We start from the raw sequence: 21982 nt of genomic DNA, 5'->3' as shown, positions 1-21982 counted from the left end.
AGTACGATTGGACGACGGCTCAATATGGCTACATGTTGGGCGCTTTTTATATTGGCTACTGCGCCGCTGTTTTTCCAGGAATGATATTGAAAACCAGATTTCGTTGAAATTTTTTCGAAAAATCTAGCATTTTGAATATCGAAAAAAAGGTGCTTTGGTGGCGCAAAAATTCGGATTTCACCCAACAATTCTATTTGTATGCTTTGGAAACGCACTTGCTTCATTCTTTTTCCCGATTTTGGTCGATTATTCTTTTGCAGCTGGAATTTTTTCACGAATCTTACTTGGCCTTACTTCCGGTCCCATTATGCCGAGCATACAGGTAAATACAGTAACAATGAAGAAAATCTATTTGCCAAAAAAGGGCGCTTGGTACTGGTGGGGTTGTCCAGAAGAAATCACGATCAACATCGCGATCCAATCGATTGGCGTTACGCTGGGAAATTGCTTCGGCGCCATCGGAACTGGCCTGATTATTCAGCATTTTAATTGGCAATTGTCTTTTTACCTGTCTGGCTTGATGATGTTTCTTGTCGGCCTTCTCTGGCTGCTGATGGTCGACCCGATACCAGAAAAAGAATGGCCTCAAAACTTGAGCTGCTTGAATTGCTGCAAGATTTCAGCGAGAATGACGGAAGAGGAGAAAATTTTGATCAAAAGTTCGAGACCTCCGGCGGTTGAATCTCCAAGAAAGGGTTCAAAGAAAAGGCGACAAAAGAGGAGAAAATTTTTCCGAACCCTTTTGAGACTCCGAGACATGCCGATAAAATCGATCATTTCCGACCCTCAACTGTATATAATCTCCTTTATTTGGTTTGCAATGAGCTATGTCATCTACAGCGCGACGAATAATACTCCAACGTATCTAAGGAGAGTTCATGGATTGCCGATTCAAAGAATCACTTTTCTTTTTGGAATTATTTCGGTTTCTTGTTTGGTCGTCAATGTGGCTATTGCGATTATAGGAAAGATAGCAAAATATAAATGGCTCTAGTCTAAGACTCATAACTTATGAGTCATAAGAGTGAGCTGAAATTTTAAAGTTATCGATAAAAAGCCGACCGAATGAGAAAAATCATGTCATCAACTTTTGTCAGAAAAACTTGGACTGCTGGAATGGGCATCATTTTCCTCCCAAGTGTTGTTCTCGTTAATTTTCTCGGCTGCGATGCAAAAACGATCGAATTCTGCTTGGCTGTTTTCGTCGTCTGCGCAAGCACTGCCTCAAGTTTGCTTTCCTTTTTTTCATTTTGTAAAATTCCTTCAGCGATCGGCTTGAAACCGCTGACAGCTGATATTTCCGGAAATTATGCTTCGGTCATTTTTGGGTTTGTGAATTTCATCGGCAATTTCGCTGGTTTTGCTGCTCCCAGAATTATGGCATTTTTTCTCACGGGCAAGAATCAAGGTTTTGAAAAATCAAGGCAAGCTAAAAATTGGTCCAAACTATCGTTTTTAGGAGAGCCGGAAAGCTGGGACATGGTTTTTGCGTTACCGGCGGGCGTGTTTACCATTGCTCTTGGAATCTTCATCGCATTCGGAACGGCGGAGACTCGCTCCTGGGCACTTACGGAAAAGAAAGAAGACCGCGAAAATGGCTCGAACTGCAAAGTGCTGGAAGGAGAAAAACTGGTCTTCGCTGAATCTTCCTTGTCTTCAGACGAAATTTAAGAAAATTTTATTTTACTGTGCTTTTTACATCTGAACTAAAAGAGACGATTCAATACAGGAAAATGACTCTCTTATACCATTGGTTTTCAGACTTTTAAAAATTAGACAGAATTCGCTTACATCGAATTCGACATTCTCATTTTCAGGAAAACACTCGAACCCGGGTCGGGTGATGATAACATGCTCTCCCGTCGCGTGATTTGCATCTCCGACTATCTCGCTTATAAAAACGCTGATTTTTGTCAGGAGAATCATCCATTTTCATGCTCCCGCAGCAATGAAAAAGAGAGACTTTATTCTGACCCTGCTGCTTGGCGCAGCAAGGGCAGACTATCCCGTCAAGTCGGCTTCGGCTGTCGGCGGTGATGAAGCTGGAAACACTATTTTCAGGTAAATAAATTATGTATTATCAACATTAGGAACCCAAATTAGCTTTTCTCGAAAAATTAACAAGAATAAAATTAAATTTAAGGACACCCCCCCCCCCGTCAACAATTTTCCTCAAAAAATCGAAAATCTCAAAACAGCCATATTTTGGCTTCTGGAAATATAATTTTTGATAAAAATTTTTTTCGTCAAAAATCCAATTTTCAAGCGCAATTTCGAGGGTGAAGGAGTCGAGATAGTCTATCTCAGATAGACCCCCAAAAATGCAGCCTCAAAATCGTTTTTTGACCTAAAGAATCCATTTCCGGGGTCAAAATTTAAAAATTCCGAAAATAGATTTTTCGAAAATTGTTGACGGGGGTGGTCCTTAAATTATGAAACTGAAATTTGAAATTCAGTTTTGGCGGAAATTTTGCTGACGAAGAAAACCTCGATCTCCAGTTCAAATGTCATGGAGGACATTTTACGCCGTGCTTGATCGAAGAGGAATCATCGACCAACATCGTCTGTCGAGCAAAGCTTGACGACGGAAGGCACACTCTCTTTTTGAATAATGAGGAATGCCAACTTGATGCCTGTTCTTTCCGAATCAAAGCACCAGAAATCGACCCGATTCCTCGAAGTTTCAATGGAGAAAGCCGACCGCGATCTCGAGTCGAATCCGGACGACGGAATCCAGATTATCGGGAGCCACCGCAAAAGCAGAGCGAATCGTCTTCGAAGGCTCGTGGATCAGGCTGGAATGATACTCCTGGCTGGCCGGTTGTCTACGATGTGCTGAACGGGGATGTCTCTATCAACGGAGGCTTCACGCTAACGATCGAGGGAGAAAACTTTGGATCAAAGCTGGACTCTTTCGGAGAAGAAGGCCGTGAAGGAAACAGCGATATCAAGGTCTTCCTTGAATCAAGAGAATCCGGCTCCTGGTCCCCTGTCGCCGAGTGCATTCCCATAGCTCACTACCACAATCCAACTCAGATTTTCTGCGAGGTGTTTGACCGTCTTCCTCACTACGGTCAATACCGAACTGCTGTTTTCATCAATGGCAACGCGGCAAATTGGCACTGCGGATGTAAAAAATGCGATTGGATGTGCAAAGTTGGCACCTACGAGTGGTCCGCCGATTACATCCGACAGAATGTTGACAGCATGCGAGCTGTCGGACAGCCACGATGGACCGAGTGGTTTTCTTTCGAAGAATTTGGATCGGATCTCGTTTACGAGTGGGAAAGCGAGCACAGTGGGCAAACTCCTGGTCAGGAATTCTTCTGGGGCGACGTTTGGCGCAAAAAGAACACCACCCAGATCTGTTTCGCTCCGCTTGCGATGGAAGCTCGTAATGATGAAACTGGTGCGATTCTTGACTCGACCTACTTTGACGAATTCACCCGGGAGTATGCAGTTTGTCGAGCTGACGAGGGATCGAATGGATGCAGCATGAACAGTACCAGCTTTAGGTTTTTCTGCGATGAGGGCGCGACAAAGTTTCACTGGAACCCGGCGAACCGAGATGATGTTCCCTCGATGGATTATGACACCGAAACACTAGAATATCTTGAAAGCGTTGATTTTTTGATCAATAATAACGAGGTCGTTGGCCAGTGCCACTTGGCGTACGAAGACGAGGAGAACAGTGAAGTCTACCGATTCGACCCGATCGAGATTGGAAATCACGGCTATCACAATAGCTTTTACTTCTCTTGCCGAGTTGAGACCGACTATGTTGGTCACGTGACTCTTGGAGTAAAGAATCATGGCCGAGGCTACACTTCACTTTCGCAAGAATCCAAATTTTTCGACAGCGACGGAGAAGTTCGATCATTCACCCTCGCTCCTTCGATTCATTCGATTACCCCAACTTCTGGCTATCACGAAGGAGGAACGCGAGTGACAATCACTGGTCGTGGTCTCGCTGGGCCAAATGTCGGTGCTGAGAAGGCCGAAGTGACCGTCGGTGGTGTTCCATGCGATATCGTCTCGGCGAGTCCTCGCACGATTGTTTGCGATACAAGAGCGAGTGTCGCTATCGCAGAGGGTGCGAAGCATATTGGAGGTGCCGGTGCTGATTTGGAAATCACCACTGCATTTGAGTGGACAATGGATACTGACCAGTTTCGATATGGAGCCGATGGGTGGGATCTTCGAGAAGAACATGAGTGGTGGGAGTTTGGAGCAGAGGAAAGAACAAAATTCTCGCGAAGACTTTACAAAGCCCACAATTCAAAGGATTTCTACCAGGAATGGGACGCACCATGGTGGGGAAAACGTTACCACGAACGATCCGATTGGTTCTTTGGCCAAATGACTGGAGCTTTCTCGCCCCCGATTACCGGTTACTACACGCTTTACAAATTCTGCGATGACGTCGGCTCTATGTGGATGAACACCGACGGTGGAAACCACCCTGACACGCAAGAGCACCTTTTTAGCAATATCCGTACATTTAATCCTCATTCGGCTGGACCGCATAGAGGCGAGTCTGCCTCCCCAAGAATGTTCCTCGAGGCTGACAAATCTTATATCTTCAACGATAATTTTGTCGAGCATTCTGGCCGTTCTTACAACAAACTGAGCTTCATTTTCCATGGCCCGGATCCTGAAATCAACTACCAACATGATCCCGTACCAGCGCCAAGAGAATATGATAGCTACGTCGCTCAAAACGACCAGCTTCAGGTTGTCCAGGAAGTTCAAGAAGTCGACATTCTTTCTTCAAGTCAGGAAGAAAATATCAAGGTCGCCATTGTTTCCGGTGACCCCGATCGAGTTAAGTTTGGTCTTCGATGGGCTAATTCAAATGGCCAGAGCAAGACGACTCCTCTTGGCACTTGGAATGAACACAAGGAAAATGACGGTGCTCTGACAAAAACTCTCATTTCTTCTCAATGCGAGACTCTTGGATCGTTCGAGCCATTCTACATGCCATCGAATGAAGATTCTTCCACTCAGTGGCGATTTCCTTATGGTAAAACAAACGTCGAGAGTTTCTGCGGCCAAAAGTCTTACTACGCCAAGTGGCGTGAATTTTTCGCCATCGGCGAGAGTGAATGGCTTCCGGCAGCCGAACCTGTCCACATTGATCTTGTTCCTCATTTCTGCTTCGCGCACAAGGGCGAGCTCGACGAAAACAGTCATAATACAAGAATGTTCCTTGAAGTCGGATACATGGCGAACGGATCTTCTGAAACCTTCGGGGAAATTATTGACAATTTGAGCTTCCTTGAAATGTCTTTGTCACCACAAGAAATAAATATGGAGTCAAGAACAAGCTGGGTCCACATGTGTATTGACTTGAGAGCTTTGATTTTGGCCAACACTGATTTGACGAGCAACCAAAACCCCGATTTTGTTGAACATGTGTACTTGAGACGGCTATATTTCCGTAATCGGTGGGGCTATTTTGACGAACTCGGATTCGGCGTGGCTTCAGATGATTATGAAGTCTTCAGAAGCGATGTTCCAATTAGACCAAACACGCCTGTAGGAAATATCGACATGAAAGTAAATGAAAATGCAATGATTGCTCGATTGAAAGACACTCTTTGTGGAATTGATATTCCAGACTTCGAAGTCATCGGCGGAGCCAATACAGCCGTAACTGTCGAAGATGTTATTGTTTTCAACAATTTCAATGAAGAAACAACTGGAAAACTCTACACGCTGACGAATCAATGGGGCGCCGAGCTTCAAATCCAGGTCCACGAGCACCAGCCCGTCAGTCCAGGTGTTCAAGGATTCTTTCGACTTTCGTATCTCGGACAAACTACTCCAGAAATCGACATTCAAGCACCCGACATCAATGATGTCCTCACTTCCGAGCTCAAAAAGCTTCACGGTGATGTCGCGATGGTCAACGCTGAGTCGAATGGTAATTGCAATGATGGTTACACTTTGCAGCTCTGGTGGGCCGTCCCTGGCGACTTTGCTCCAATCGAAGTTCAAAATATCAACTTGACTGGTGTCGAACTTCATGTTGAAACCGTTGACGTTCGATCTGGCGGTATCTGGATCAAAGAAATCCCCGGTGCCTTTTTGCGCACTGTTCATGATGAGCCCCAAGTTGTCGTGACACGAAATGGCATTTCCGCTGTCTGCAACACTGACGATCAAGAATGCTCATTTTCGTATCTTGATGCGCCCGCTGATATTGCGTCAACAAGTGCAGCTCAAGTGAACACTCCTGCGTCAGGGGAAGCTAGCTTCGTTGTCAATTTTGACGCGCCTGTTGGAACGATTGCTTACATGAAAATCGGCGATGTTTTTGGTGAATATTGCTATGCCGATACTCAGTGCAGATTCGTCCAGACAAGTGAAACCTCCGTGGAGATTTTCTTCCAGTCTCTTCCTTATGGCTCTCATCCAATCACCGCGTACACCGAATTCGGCGCACTTTTGAACAGTGGCGACTTGAGCATTCTCGTGAATCCGCCAGCCGCTGGTGTCAGTGTCTCTCCATCTGTTGGTCCCGCTTATGGTGGAAACATGGTCACAATTTCTGGAAAAGGCGTCGGAATCGGCGAACAAGTTCCATTTTTCGATGGAGTCGAGTCTAAAATCATCAGTGTCTCTGCTGATGAGATTGTTTGCCTTTCTCCTACAATTGAAACAACCGATGCAGCTGTCGACATTGCTTTTGAAAACGGCGTCGTTCTCGGCTCTTTTGCCTACTCGGGTGCATCATACGACCTCACTTCCGATCGAATCGATTGGTCAGTCAAGGGAAATCAAGAAATCGCTTTCTCACTCTCGAGCGCACCAGCGGACGTCGAGTCCGGAGACATTTTCTTCGACGGCGAGTGGATTGCCACTCTCAACTTCGCGAACAACGGATTCGCTTACGTTAATGCTCCCTCTGATGCGAAGACCGACTTTGAAGTCAAAATCTGTTTGTTTAAAAAGGTCGACGGAGAAACCATTTACCTCGGCTGGACATCAACCATTCTCATCAGTTACAGATTGACAATCGACAGCATCACTCCAACTCATTCATCAACTGCTGGAGGAAGAATTCTAACGATCAACGGACGTGGCTTCGGAACCAATTCAGAAGAGGTTCAAGTTCATGTTGGAGGCATTCCTTGCGATGTTGAATCGACCACATGGCAAGAAGTCACCTGTAAAACTCGTGGCCGCTACGAAACTCATCAGGTTATCTTGACTGGATCTTCCTGGTTCCCACAGAAATTGACTGTCCGGGCAAATGACCGAATCACTTGGAGCTGGATTTCAAACGAAGAGTTCACTGTTCAGATCGGAACGACGGACTCTTTGAATAATGAAGAAAAACTCTCAGACGACATTGTTTCAAACATCGTCTCTGGCGAAGCAGGAACCGTCGAGACAATTGTCACTGCTGCACCTGGCACTTACTTCTACACTTCTGGATACATGGATGGATATTCGATCTTCGCAAATGGCCAGATCGAAGTTCTTCCTCCTTTGAATTACGAAGAGGAAGTTGTTCTCTCCCTTGCTGGATACAAAGCAAATACCAACCCTCTGATGGTTCGAGGATGGCGAAAGTGGACCGGATCTACCGACTGTGCGACTGATGGAGGTTCCGTCTCTATTGCAAGTTCAGAGACTGTCGCTGCTAATTGCACCGCTTGTACGACTCATACTTACTCTTACGATCTTACTCCCAAAGCATCCTCAGTCGAATTCGACGGGCAAACTCTGACTATCACTTCTGATGACTTTGCTGATCAAACTGATTGCCCCGGTGCTTTCAACGTCGTTGGCAGATCCGCTTACGGTGAAATTAAATTCACCGTCGAGAGCGTTTCCGCCACTCAAGTTGTTGCATCGATGCCCGCTCCAAAAGCAAACTGGCCATTCGGAGAAGATCTTCAAATTGAAGTTTCTGAGTTTGGCCGAGGAAACGTTCTCATCAATTCTGATCAAGTCGAGAAGTTTACTGTGAGTCCCTCGATTGACTCTGTCTCGCCTCGAATCGGTTCGAATGAAGGAGGAGCTCTCGTTACAATTACTGGTGATGGATTGAAATTCGATCGTTACACTTACACCAAAGTTTCTTGCTGCAGCGAAATTCTTACTCACACAAAGACGCAGATTGTTTGCGTTTCTGCTCCTGGAAAACCCGGAAGCTCTGCTGGAATCGGCGTCACGTGGCACGAGAAAGAGCCAGAAAATGAAAATGTTTTCATCACTCTTGCTGGTTCTCTTGGAGGGTCCTACACCTTGAAGACAGATTTCTCTTTTGATTTCACACAGCTTGCCGTCGAAGATGACGTCAATGAGTTTGCGCATCAAACAAACACTTTCTCCCTTGATGTCAGCTATCAGTTCCCCACATCTCCTGATAATCTTCGAGCATTTATGAAGGGTGTCTCTGACGGATCTCAAATTGAGCTGACAAACACTTATCTTGAGCTTTGCGAAGGAAAAGCTTGCTTCCGATCCCAATGGACAGCAACTGGATACACATCGCAGAAATACGATGTCTGGCTCGAGTCTGATAATTACGGAAAGATCACTTACGGCCGGGAGTACCCATCAATCTTCATCACTTCCATGCAATACAACGAAGGGTCGCATTTCGGCGGTCACAAGATCCGAATGACAACAACGACGATTTATGGTGATTTCCCTGAACACCACAATCTTCGAATCAGTCGTTGGGGAAGAAATCTCTGTGAACGAGAAGATGAGCGGCTTGAAGGCTATTGTACGATTGAAAAGATTTCTGATAACCAAATAGAAATTGTCACTGCACCAATGATCGGTGAGATTTCTGGAACTGGAGAAAGAGCTGATGTCCGAATCAACTTTGAATACGACAACGGTGATGGAGATGAAGAAGAAATGGTCTACTGGTGGGACTCCGTTAGCAACAGATACCATCATGATTGGACACTGACTCCAGGTGTTTCCGCTGTCTCTAGCAATCGATTCTCTATTGGAGATGTTCTGTCTATCACTCTCAACGGAACTGAAGACGGAACCTGTACTGGCGCTGAGGTCTACATCGGAAATGCTCCCTGTGCTATTTCCTCTTGCAGCGCTGTTGGAGGCACTATTGACTGCATTGTCGGACCACAGGGTGACGGTGACTACTCACTTACTGTCTTTTTCCCCGAAGTCGGATACGCAACGATCAACGACGGAGTCGACAAAGTCTTCACAATGAACTTTGACGTAACTTCAATTTCACCCTCATCTGGTTCTTATGGAGGCGGTGTTCTTGTCACTCTTATCGGATCCGGTCTCGGAGCCGAAACTTTCGATGGCCGCCTTTGTGAGGAGCCACTGTATGATTGCGAGTTCCCCGACTTTGAGACTGCCATCTGCCGAACTCCAAATATCGGTGTTCGAGAGCACGACTCATTTGTCTGCACTTATCAATTCTACAACGCTGATGGATCGCCGCACAGTTCGTCTCGAATCGCCAGCTTCGGATTCACCTACCAACTTTCTGACACTGCTATTATCAGCGATATCTCTCCAGCTCTTGGCGGAAGCATGGGAGGAACGAGAATCACAATTTCTGGCTCAGGTTTCGTTCCCCTTGGGCAAACTGTGACGATCGGCCAAAGCACTTGCGACATTATCAGTGAGAGCTCAACAGTAATTGTCTGCGAAACAAACTCCCATCCAACATCCACAAAGGAAGCTGTCATCGTTGAACTGACCTCATCTGGCTTTGCTGCAAGAGATCCAAATGCTCCCGCTTCATTCACCGGTGATTTCTGGTATATTGACAGATGGAGTTCAATTTTCACCTGGGGCTGCACCGAGTCGCCATGCGAAAACAAGCCTGTCGATTACGACATCGCTGTTATTCCAGCTGGAGTTACTGTTCTTCTTGATGAATCTACTCCTCTTCTTTCAGTTCTCTTGATCCAAGGAGGAACTCTTCTTTGGAACCGATCAAGTGGCATCAAACTTCGAGCTCAATACGTTTTGATCACTGACGAGGGTCGATTTGAACTTGGAACCGAGGAGGATCCATTCTGCCTCGACGCTGCAGGAAACAGAATGACTGCTGATATTGAGCTCTTTGGTCACTCAAGAAGCGTCAAACTTCCAATCTATGGCGCTAAAGTTTTCGCTGTTCGATCTGGTACTCTCGATTTGCATGGCTGCCCGATCGGCAAATCCTATTCCGTTCTTTCACAAACTGCCAATGCTGGTGATTCCGAGCTCGTTCTCAAGGATGTCGTGGAGACCGCCGACGGTGCTGCTTCGAACTGGCAAGCTGGTGATGAAGTCGCTATTGCTACTACTGGTGGACGGCTTTCAATGAAACAGACTGAGCGAAAGGTTATTCAATCTGTTTCGGGCAATGTGGTGACGCTTACTGAACCACTTGAGCACCGGCATATTTACCATCTGTCTACATGGGATGGCGACGAGCTCGAAGTCACTGCTGAAGTCGCTCTTCTTACAAGAAATGTTCGACTCTACGGCAACCGAAATATGGACTGGTATGAAGAGCTTCCAGAATGTACCGAGACGCAAGAAGCGGCTGAAAGCGCAGTTCAGACCTGTTTCCAGAATAAATGGGGTGATGAAGTCGGTTCCGATGAATTTGGCTCACATTTGATCATGCATTACATCGTTCGAGGAAGAATCAGAAACATTGAAGTCTTCCACGCCGGTCAAGGCGCCCAACTCGGGCGATACGCTCTTCATTTCCACAATTCAGGAAATCAGCCAGACAGTTACATCTCATCAAACTCGATTCACGATACTTTCAACCGAGCTATCACGATGCACGGAGTTTGGAATGCGACCATCGAATGGAATGTCGCTTTCCGATGCAAGGGGCATAATTTCTTTATTGAAGACGCTGTTGAAGAAGATCTTCTCATTCAGTACAATCTTGCCATGATGGTCAAACCTGCTCAATCACTTCTAAACACAGATCAGAAAGCAACTGGTTTCTGGATCACAAATACGTTCAATACAATTCAACACAATCGTGTCGCTGGTTCTGCTCAAATGGGATACTGGGTCAATGCACCATCAGTTTCTGGACATGCTAATGCAGATTGCCCACCAATTGTCCGCTCGCACTGCCCCAACTTCACTTCCGTCAAGAAATGGTACAACAACACAGGCCATGACATCGGTCTCTACGGCTTCTGGGTTTTCACAACTGAAGAGAACGTCGCCTACGCACCATCAACTATGGATTGCCAGGAGACTTGGCCACCAGGAGAGGCGATTTTCGAAAAGGGAACATTTTGGAACTGCAAGCGAGGAATGGAACTCGCTCTTGTTGGAGACAATGTTAAAGTCAAGGATTTCACCGTGGCGAATAATCAACTCGGAGGTCTTTCTGTTTTAGAGACACAATCATTGAGAGATGGAGGCATGTTTGATGAATACTTTACTGGAATCGTTGACAGTAAAACAATCGGATACATTGATGCAACTGTGCCAGAGCTTTCTCTTTGCACAAGATTTGGTGTTGAAACTCCATGGAAGCCGGATGGTCAGATGACAGTCGATGGCATCAAATTCTTCAACTATGACGTGTCTTACGAGGATGACGAAAATGTCGAGCCTGGCTGGTGTAGTGCAATCGACGCCTGTTACAGTTCTTATCCATTTGATTGTGGTCGAACTTCGCAATGGTCAAATGTCCAATGGTTTAATTCGCCGAGAAAATTCGCTGCCGATTGGGAGCACGAAACGATTCTGGTTGACATGGATGGTTCTTTGACTGGAATGGGTGCTCCTGGCTATTCCGTTGTTCCTCAATCTGACCTGTTCCCGCCATCTATGTGCTTTGATGCTCCAGAATTTTCAGTTGAATTCCCTGCAATGATCTGCAACTCTATTGAATACAACCGATACGCGGTCAACAAAGTTCTTCCAGACTCTCTCCGAGGATTCTCGATGATCATCGAAAACAGATGGGGACAATCATTTGTGCCTTTCCGAAAATCTCGCTCGACTTCTGGTTTCGGCTACATGGGACTGTTGCTCTCTGGTGAACACCACGATATTTCTTGGGTTGATCATGAGCATATAACAAACATCACCTACAATGGTCAACTTTACGATATTGGAAAGGACAAGATGGTCACCATTCGCCACCCATTCTACCAATCAACTGATTACGCTGAAATCACTGGTGGAAAACGAGGAGTTCACGCTAATGCTTCCGATTTGGGAGACATTTATGAAGACTTCGTCGGTGTTCCAAAGGAGGACGGAATCTTTGATCGAACTGGAAGCCCATTAGACTATTACATTAGCCCAATTGACAATTCATTAACTTTCGGTGCTATGCGAGGCGACTACTCCAACAAGTTTTATGATCTGAATTTCCAGATCTCAGTTTACAAGTGTTTCTGGCCTGGATGCGTTCCTCCCACAGAGCCTCCACCAACAACGCCTCCAACAATTTCTGATTATTGCAATTGGAGCGATCTCGCTTGTTGGGACGACGGTGTTGTTCCTTCGGATGGCGCCAATGTCACCATTGCCAACGATAAGGACGTTACACTTGATATTGATATCACTGTTGATATCCTTTTCATTGAAGGGACTCTTCGAGTGTCAAATGAAACAGATGTTACAATCAACGCTCGAGTAATTTTGATCAATACCGGCATGGGAAGCTCGTCAGCAACTCGAAATCTCATCGCAGTTGAAAACGGAAACTTCTTCGTCGGATCCGAAGAGAGCCCAATTTGCGACACTTCAGTGACTATCAATCTTCTCGGAAATGAGTTTGGTGCTGAATTCGGCGCTCCCAACGGCGCAGTGCCAATTGGAAGCAAAGCAATTGGAAATCTCGGAGGACTTCAGTTGTTTGGATGCCCACGAGCTCTCCGCAGCTCTCAGCTTGCAGCAGATCTTGTCGCTGGAGATAATCAATTGACTCTTGTTGATGATGCAAGCTCACTCCAACTCGGCGATGAGCTTGGAATCGCTCCAACATCGTTTGATATGAGAGAAGCTGAGTATGTCGTTGTTACCGGAATCAGTGGTTCCGTCGTCACATTTGACCCACCAGCTCAATTTGACCACCTTGGAAATACTGAGTTTGCTGCGGAAGTCGTTGTTCTGACACGAAACGTCAAAATTTCCGGGGCTTCTGAGTCAAGTGACTTCTTTGGTGGCCGCGTTGTCTCTATGGATGTTACGGAGTCCTCTACTTTCAGATCCGGCTGGGCACAAGTCAGCGACGTCGAGTTTGTTAACATGGGTCAATTTGGACACACTAAACCTGATGATCTTCGGGTTCCACTTGCCTTCTACTACATCGGTCTCCAGGACTCGAGTGATAGTCGACGATCTTTTGTCACCAACTCGGCTTTCCATCATTCATACAATGGTGGCATCGTCACTGGTGCTGGCTGCGACGGAGTTCAAGTTGAAGGAAACGTTTTCTTTGACATTGTCGCCGACGCAATTGAAGATCTCGGAGAAAACACTCAAATTATTGACAACACTGTTGTATTCTGCCAATATCGAGTTCTTTATCAAAACAATTTCGAGATCGCAATTCCTCAAAATGGAGATACAGAGCAGAGCAATTTGCCAGCTGGTATCAGCACTATCGGAACGAAGACAGCTGTTGTTTTGAATAACCGGGTTTCCGGTGTTGAGGGTTACTGCTACAAATCTCATGGAAAGGCTTGTTCTTCTAACGATGTTTGCGCAGACAGTGTCTCTGTTGAGTCGCCACCAACAATTGAAAACACCGGACACACTTGCATGTTTGGCGCTGCCATAATCAAGGTTCAAGGACGCCCATGCATGGAATACTCAAACTTCAATTTCTGGAAGATAATGGACTACGCTTTCTACACCCAGGCTATAGGATCAGACGTTCTCATCAAAAACAACATTGTGACTGACTCTGTTGTCGGAATTCAAAATGTCATGATCGGAAACGGAGACCCACTTGATCACGTTCACGGAAACCAGAAAGTCTCGATTGATGGAAACATCTTCACTGCTTTCTCCGATTCTTTCGCTTGCTCTGATTTCGGTAAACGTAACAATGCTCTTGTCGTTACTTCCGGAATGACTTCCATGTCTCGCTCGCGATTCAATCCAAGAAGCGGAACAACAGCCATCAAAACGCCATATTTCCAGAACAAGGTCAACAAGTGGCCGAAGAAACCACTCGATCAACAGACTGGATACACAACGCTTGCCGGCCGCTCCTGCGTCAACTCAAATACCTTCATCAATTACAGGAACCAAGTTTGCGGAAATGCGCGAAGCCATATTATTTTCAGTACTACTCGAGCTTTGACTGATCATGCGCCCATGGTTGAAGTGAGAGACACAACAAAAGTCACGTCAACAAAGGCAAACCTTGTCTATTTCCATCGCCCTTCAGTTGGCAAGGTCAGCCTTGATGAGTGTGTAGATATGCCATGTGACGGTGCTCGACGAAGATTTATCAAGGACATCGATGGAAGCCTGACAAATGATGCACCAACTGGTCAGGAAGTCGCGATCATCTCGCAGTCTGAATATCACTGGGAAGGAGTAACAGGCTTCCCCTGGTCGGACAATGTTGATCAAAGATTCGGCCTGGGTGATTATCGAATTCCGACTTCTATGCTCACAGATATTGACGGAAATGTGGAAGATCCTTACGTTTACGCTCCGTCCCGAGGTGCTCCTCGACCGGATTCTTGTGAATACGAGACTTCTTACAATGCATACGTCTGTACTGGCGCTACTCGTGGATTCCTTAACTTCGAGTCCATGGATTTCGACACTGAAGTGAGACGAATTGCTCCTATTGGAATTCGCTCTGACTCTGGTTTCCTCGACTTAGGAAACGGTCCAGCGGATCATTCTTGCTGCGCTGGTTATGCCTGTTCTCTTCGAGCCACGATGAACTATTTCTTGGTCAACTGCGGCGAAACATACGATTTCCATACAACCGGAACAATGCCGACAAAGGTGCGATTCTCTCTTCAGCAACTTCCAGCTACTTGCAAGATCGGAATCAAGATGCACACTATGCGTCAAAATCGTCAGGATGTCTTTTTGAATGGTGACAACATCATCTACTCAAATCAATACGACTTCGCTAATGACACTTGGCGATTCCCACATCCCTCGATGATCCCAACCCTTGATGAGCCTTCTGGATCTAACTACTTCGATCGAGCTGAGCAAATGCTCTACTTTACTCTTGGAGGCGGCGATCAGCTCGAAGTTCGAATCGCTAACTCGATCATTCTCACTCTTGATATCACCACGGAACTGACTATTGAAGAGTTTTACGCTAGCTCTGACCTTCCTTACCTTCTTGCTGCCATGCTCGGTCTTGATCCAAGCCAAGTCAAGATCGTCGAAGTTGTCAGAGAAACTAATCCTGCCCGAACCTGGACTCATGAAAGCACAACTGTTACTGGCCAGCTTCCAGAAAATAATGAGGTCACTCGAGTGAAAATTGAGTTCTCCAATGAATTTGGATCAGATGAAGAAGACTCGGTTTCGAATGGAGGTTTCTCAAGAGCCGTCTTTACAACAAGTTCAGCAATTAATAACAAGAACGTCGGAAACAGACTCGTTGCTGCTCAGATGGAGGGTCGACTTGAGGCTGACATTTCCCAAGCATCTGGTTCTGAATTGAACATTGTCGCTACTACTCTTACTGCGCAAGCTTTGAGTGGTGAGACACCAGCTTGGTATGAAAAGGGCACCGAAGGAGACTCACAAACTGTTCTTGCTCAGCTTGGAATCGATCCAGATCTCACGGAAGGAACGGCCCTTCAAGACTTGATTGTCGAGACTGCTGAGCTCAACAACAAAACTGAAATCATCAACTCTACCAACATCGAAGAACAGGCCATTCTCCAGGAAACAATGGATCGAACGACAAAAGCCGTCAGCTACGATCAAGTTCCAACAACGATGGTCGTCGTCCAACAGATTCCCCAAAAAGTCTTTGTCGGAAGCAGAATGCGATATCCAATCAGAGTTGCCATGCTTGACGCTAATCATGAGTCAATGACTGAAGTTGGTTACATGGGCGATCCGATGAGAATCACAATCTCTTCTTCTCCTGATACCTTATTGAAGAATACGGAGACGTATTTCGTTCCTGGAAATGGAATCGCCAATTTCGACTACCTCGAATTCGCGGAAGCCGGTCGATTCAGTTTCAGCATCGCACTCACATACACTGGCGAAGCTGATATCGCTGTCGCCGATGTTCAAACGATCTCTTTCGATGTGACCGCTGATGTTCCTTCAGATCTCGCTTTTGATATGCCGCCACCAGAAACTGTTGTTCAACGACGACCATTCAGCGCGATGGTGATCATGTACGACAGCGCTGGCAATCTGATGACTGGAGATATTCTTACACCAACTGATCCTTGGAGAGTTTGCGCCGCCCCAGTCAATGGAACTGCCACGCAAGAGCTTCTTGGTGAAATTGAAGTTCCGTTCGTAAACGGCGTCGCCAAATTTGACAATCTTCAATTCAAGGAAATCCAGAAAAACGCCGCAGTCAGATTCTATGTTTGCTATGCGGCCGGCGAAGATGTCGAAGCACTCGGAATCAGTCAGATTATTTCCGAGTCGATTTCTGTCACGAATATTGATGAGTGCTTGAGCGCTCTTCATAATTGTGACCCGAACGCTTCCTGTACCGATACAGAAGGAAGTTACACTTGCGAGTGTAATGATGGCTTCACTGGTAACGGCTTCGTCTGCATTGAATTCGTTGATGAATGTACAGACGAAACTCATGAGTGCTCCGAATATGCAACTTGCGTCGATGCTCCCGTCGGATACACATGCGCCTGTAACACCGGCTTCTCTGGAGACGGCTACACTTGCGAGGATGATGACGAGTGCATGGACGAAACGGACTGGTGTGACGATGCTATTTCAATCTGCGTGAACGAGCTTGGAACATTCTCTTGTCAGTGCAATTCTGGCTACGAGAGCATTAATTCGAAGCAATGCCGAGATATCGACGAGTGTGTCAACAATCCTTGCGATGGAGAAAACCAAGAATGCACTAACACGCCGGGTGAGATTTAATTCGGAAAAAAGAGCTGTATGAAGCAAAACTGACTCTTTTCTTAAGGTTCTTATGAATGCGCTTGCGGCGAAGGCTTCAAACTCAACTGGAGAGACGAGTGCGTCGACATCAACGAATGCAACACTGGCGATCATGTCTGCGGCGAAAACACTCAATGCGAGAATCAGCTCGGAACCTACACTTGTGTTGGTACTGGTGGCGGCGGAGCATGTACAAAAACTTGCGATCCAGGCTTCGAATGTGGATTTGACGCGACGGGAGGTGAAATTTGTGTTGATGTCGACGAATGCGCCGATGCTGAGCTCAACAATTGCCAGAGCTTTGAGACTTGTGTCAATACGAACGGAAAGTATGGAAGAAAACTAAGTTTTCAGCCTGTTTAAAACCTCTTTAAGATTCCGATGCGATTTCGACAGAGACACTCATTGCCCAGCTGAGCAACCGTGGAAGCCTGAGTGGAAAGGAGTATGATAAAATTAAATATAGAATTTGTTTCTAAAATTCTTCTAAAGCGCAAAAACATGCGGTACATCTATCTTTCCGACGAAGACGCGATGCTGGCGATGAAGTTCCGCGCAAAGAACAGACTCGTCAACCCTCGAACAGATCTCTACTACGGTTTCGTCGTTTTCACCAAGGATGTTTGTGGTGTTGACTTCTTGAGAGCGATCAACGACGGTCGAGTCCAGATCGGTTTCGTCGATTCAGAGCCAGTTTACGAGCACAAGATCACTTATTTCAGAAATGATAAGGTTTTTTATTCTCGAAAATAATTGGAAAATAATCACTTTTAGAAATTCACCAACGCCGGTTTCAGCTTCCGATTAACCCAAACTGTGGACAAGGACACTCCTTGGACGCGAAAACAGGGCCAAATCGTCAAGAATATGGGCTCAGACGACGTCCAAATCATCTTCATGGGACTTGACAAGATCAACTGGCTCACCAACGCCGAGAACTGTCTTCTGACGGCGGCGAATGCAATTCTTCCAGATGGAGACTACCCAGATGTGATGACTCCTTGCGTCTTGTGGGAGAAGATCTTCTGGAACACTCCGACAATTACAAATTAACAGCTCGAGATTTCTTCCTGATAAATAAATAGTTGCTTCATAACAAAAAAACACGCTTCTAAAATTTCTCAAAATTTTGAATCCTATTATGTCCAAAAATGACCAATTATAAAAATCATATTCGTCTTCTTTGTCTCTGCAATTTATTGAATCAAGACAAAATATGAACTCGATTTCTAAGGAATGGTCGCTTTCTGTTTTGTGCTAGTCCTCTAAAAGTAAAAAGTGGCGTCTGTTTTTATGAAAAAGAAACCAAGAGCTTTGAGAATCATAACAAACAGTGCGCTCAGACTTTATGTGATAGCAAAACAACGAAGGTCCAAAAAAGTAAATGAATGGCAATAAGCATAACATCAGTTTCGGGTTATCAACTCTGATAAACTCTCGAGTTCACCAAGCGATGGCGCACTTTCTTTGCGAGAAACTTTATGCTTTGTTCATTCAAAAACTAATCACGAAAGAGCGACTAAAAGTTTTTTCGAAAGAGAATGAGGGTAAAGAGATAATTCTTTTTTAGGGCTCAACTTTATTAAGATCCTACCGGCGATCTTGTCAGCAGGTGCACTTGCTGCGGAAGCTCCCGAGGATGCGTGGACCGAAATCACCGATGCTTACAACGCTCTCTACGACGCACTGCTCGCGACATATTCCGATATGAATATTCCAGAAGTGAAAAAAGCGAATCGACTAAGAGACTTTTTCAACAAAGTCAGCTACCTGCCCGGGCGGGTCGAAGATTCATGCACCGATTTTGCAGGTTCGGGGGACCCAAACGAGTTCCTTCCCCCTTACTACGACAGCGAGAGTATCTGTCATTCTCTGAACAATTTCTTCGCTTCTATAATAAGCTATCACCAGGCTTATACTTGCAACGAAAATGTAATTTCTCCGAACAAGACCTTGCGACTCATCCAAAGACAGCGATCGATGCTTTTCAATAAAAAGTTTAAACAACTCCAGTGCAACCTACCTATAGCCCCAACTGAGCCGCCAACTGAGCCTCCAACCGAGCCTCCAACTGATCCTCCAACGGAGCCTCCAACTGAGCCGCCAACGGAGCCGCCAACAGAACCAGAGTTATAATTTTTGCGTGAATCTTTTTTGCGTTGAGCTATCTTAGCAAAGCCGAGCTCGAAACGAATTTAGTCAAGTTCGACTTCTTTTAAGTAGCATCACGGTGTTAGTATCCTCGATTCTTTTTAGCCTTTTATTAATTGATTTGAATAAATTTGGCATTGAAACCAGGAGCTTGCCTGACCAAGTGCGCTCAGAAATTATAGCTCTGAACTGAACCACCAACAACTGCAGAACCACGAATTTATCGTAAATCAGATGCGACTATGACCTTCTCTGAAGCAATCGCGTACTGCCTCGGCATAGGCATGGAACTTGCTACTTTCCCAGATAGGAGTTTAAATCCCAACGACTGGGCAACGGTAAGGTGATTTTTTATTTTCACTCGAAAACTTTTCACCAAGATGGAGGCAGCACTCATGGTTGGTCTTGATCCATCAGATCAGACTTGGTATCGCGCATGGCGCAACCATGTCTATAACAATGGCAATTGCGGGATGTTCGCTTTCAGAGCTGACATCGGCTTCTATGGCAACGATGATTATCCCTGTAATAATCAATATCTTGCATTCTGCTCCGCTGGAGAATTTGCAACGACAACCTGGTATCAAACCACCATGTCCACCCCTTTCTGGTTTGGCCGCTAATGTCTTTTCTTCATCTTTCATCTCTGAAGATGGGACTTTTTATCTATTTGAATTTAATAAATCAACAATAGATATAAAATGCCGTTGTCGTTTGTTTTAATTTGCAATCATTCACGTGACTTCACCAGAAATAATTAATAACGTTTGTTTACTCAACAAGATATTCAGATCTTGAAGAGACAAAACAAATGCCATATTAAAAGTTTGTTTGAAAGGACAACTATTGAGCATCGCTTACTTTCATTAACGGCAAAACTCATCTGATGTTTGCTTCCCTAAAATGCTGTAAAATTGAGTAGATAAAATGAGGTTGAGGTAGTTATGAAAGTCCAACAGAGCTCACAATTTTGCTCCACCGAATTTCGAACTTCTATTTCATGAATCATGAATTATCGAAAAATGTTTCTCAAATCAGCGATCGAGAAATTCTCCAGATCTTTCCGAAGCCGGACAGCGTGGAATAGGAACCCTATATTCGCAAAAAAATCAGAGGGAGAATTTTGCAGATATCTTTTTGTGAGTTGCGCATGAATAAGAGTTCTGGAAATTTATCTATTTCACTATTTTTATATTTCTCATGAGAATTTTTTTGAAGACCGCCCTAGAATTGCCTAAGTTCCAAAAATGGACCAAATACAGAAGACAAAAATAAAAAATCAGAGAATGCAGCTTGACTTCTTTCAAAGGAAGCATGAAAAGACGCTTGCGAAGTTGAAGGAAATAGAGGACAAAGCGAAAGCTGAGAAAGAAGGGGCAAAAATGTCCTGTCAAAAGCGTGAATCGAGGAACTTACGAAAATTCTGGAGAAACGGGAGCAAAAAAAAAGAGAATCAAAGCAAAAGTTGTATAGATTGTCGGTGTTGACCTCTCATGAATGATGATTGAAATTTATTTTATGGGCGGGTTTCGGCCTCAGTAGGTCTTCGTCAGCTAGGGTCGGCACCGACCACCATTTTCCCAGGTCGGGTTGGTCGGTCTCCCAGAAATTGGGCGAAATCCCTGGTCGCTTTGGTGGGTCGGGTCGCCTTATTTTTTGGTCGGTTTTTGGTCGGTCGGTGGTCGGATTTTGGTCGGGTCGGGTCGGTTTTTAGACAATAAAAAATGATTTTTTTTTCAATTTAGGAGCGCTCGAGGCATTTTATTGTGGCAGTTGGTGCGCCTTGAATGGCAAGATTTTCAAGAGTTGTAGCGCGGAGTCTTCGCCGATCTTTTCTCTTGTGTCCGCTGAGGAATGAGAACAATCGCTCCAGTTCTGAGCTCGAGAAACAGCAGCCTCCAATCTCCTTTTCTCTGTCCAGCGAGGATTTTCTTTATATTCGCTTGATCTTCTCTAGAATATTCTTGGACATCGTACCATTCCTGGATACAACTGCGAAGATTCTCCATCTTCAAGAAAAAGTGAAGAAAATATTCTCGGAGAGGCGAAGTGGATATTTCGACAAAGAAATTATCGATTGTGATTGGCTCTTTGCTCTGAATCAGAGCCTCTGATTCATCAGTAAAAGTTTCAGAATGGTTAATTTTCTCACGGGGGAAAATGCGTAGGTTTTCGACCAATAACCGACCAACCCGACCAAAAAACACTCACCGACCGACCAAAACCGACCAAAAACCGACCATTGACCGACCAAATCCGACCACCGACCAAATTAAGAAAAAAAATCTCAGGCTGAGTTGGTCGGAACTCAAATCAACCCGACCAAACCCGACCTGGTCGGGTTTTGGTCGGTGGTCGGTGCCGACCCTAGTTCGTCAGCCCCAAGTACAGATTTAAATGAAAGTTCAAAAAGCAGGAAAAACAGTTTCTCACCTAGAGTGGACAATTTCGAATGAAGGCAAAGATTGAAAACATAAAAACATAATTCACTTTCGCGGGCAGATGTAATGGAGCGCCAGAAGAAAGCGAATTACGTTTTTCGATCAATTGATAAGGGAGGGTAAGATTGCGAAGATTTGTGAAGAATAAAAATGAAGAATGTTGCTTTTATGAACGCTGAAAATATAGAAAATGTAATAAAAACTTAGCTGAAATATAGACTCTCACGAGAAAAAAATTAAGCAAAATCATCGATTTACTGACAGAAACACTTGAACCAGAACACAGGTGCGGTATTTTGTCTTGA

At 45.2% G+C, this 21982-nt stretch overlaps 3 protein-coding genes across 3 annotated transcripts; all 3 read left to right on the top strand.

Moving 5' to 3' along the window:
• The first annotated feature begins 1061 nt into the window (after window positions 1–1061).
• LOC145706170 (vesicular glutamate transporter 3-like) lies at window positions 1062–1745 on the top strand. Its single transcript, XM_081783692.1, has 3 exons — window positions 1062–1228; window positions 1268–1408; window positions 1460–1745. The coding sequence occupies exons 1-3, from the start codon at window positions 1066–1068 to the stop codon at window positions 1669–1671; spliced, it is 516 nt and encodes a 171-aa protein (XP_081639818.1). The 5' UTR covers window positions 1062–1065; the 3' UTR covers window positions 1672–1745.
• Window positions 1746–1940: 195 nt separating this feature from the next.
• On the top strand, window positions 1941–18182 carry LOC145706156 (fibrocystin-L-like). The gene is made up of 6 exons (XM_081783679.1): window positions 1941–2061; window positions 2457–17053; window positions 17111–17414; window positions 17461–17530; window positions 17578–17817; window positions 17860–18182. Exons 1-6 carry the CDS (start codon window positions 1949–1951, stop codon window positions 18136–18138), a joined length of 15603 nt encoding a protein of 5200 aa, XP_081639805.1. The 5' UTR covers window positions 1941–1948; the 3' UTR covers window positions 18139–18182.
• Window positions 18183–19437: 1255 nt separating this feature from the next.
• LOC145705682 (uncharacterized) lies at window positions 19438–19859 on the top strand. The gene is made up of 2 exons (XM_081783170.1): window positions 19438–19574; window positions 19617–19859. Exons 1-2 carry the CDS (start codon window positions 19479–19481, stop codon window positions 19857–19859), a joined length of 339 nt encoding a protein of 112 aa, XP_081639296.1. The 5' UTR covers window positions 19438–19478.
• The last annotated feature ends 2123 nt before the right edge of the window (window positions 19860–21982 follow it).

This window comes from Oikopleura dioica, chromosome PAR (assembly GCF_907165135.1).
Source record: "Oikopleura dioica chromosome PAR, OKI2018_I68_1.0, whole genome shotgun sequence".
Lineage (NCBI taxonomy): Eukaryota > Metazoa > Chordata > Appendicularia > Copelata > Oikopleuridae > Oikopleura > Oikopleura dioica.
The sequence above is the reverse complement of the archived record's forward strand: the minus strand, read 5'-3'. Positions and strand labels throughout refer to the sequence as shown.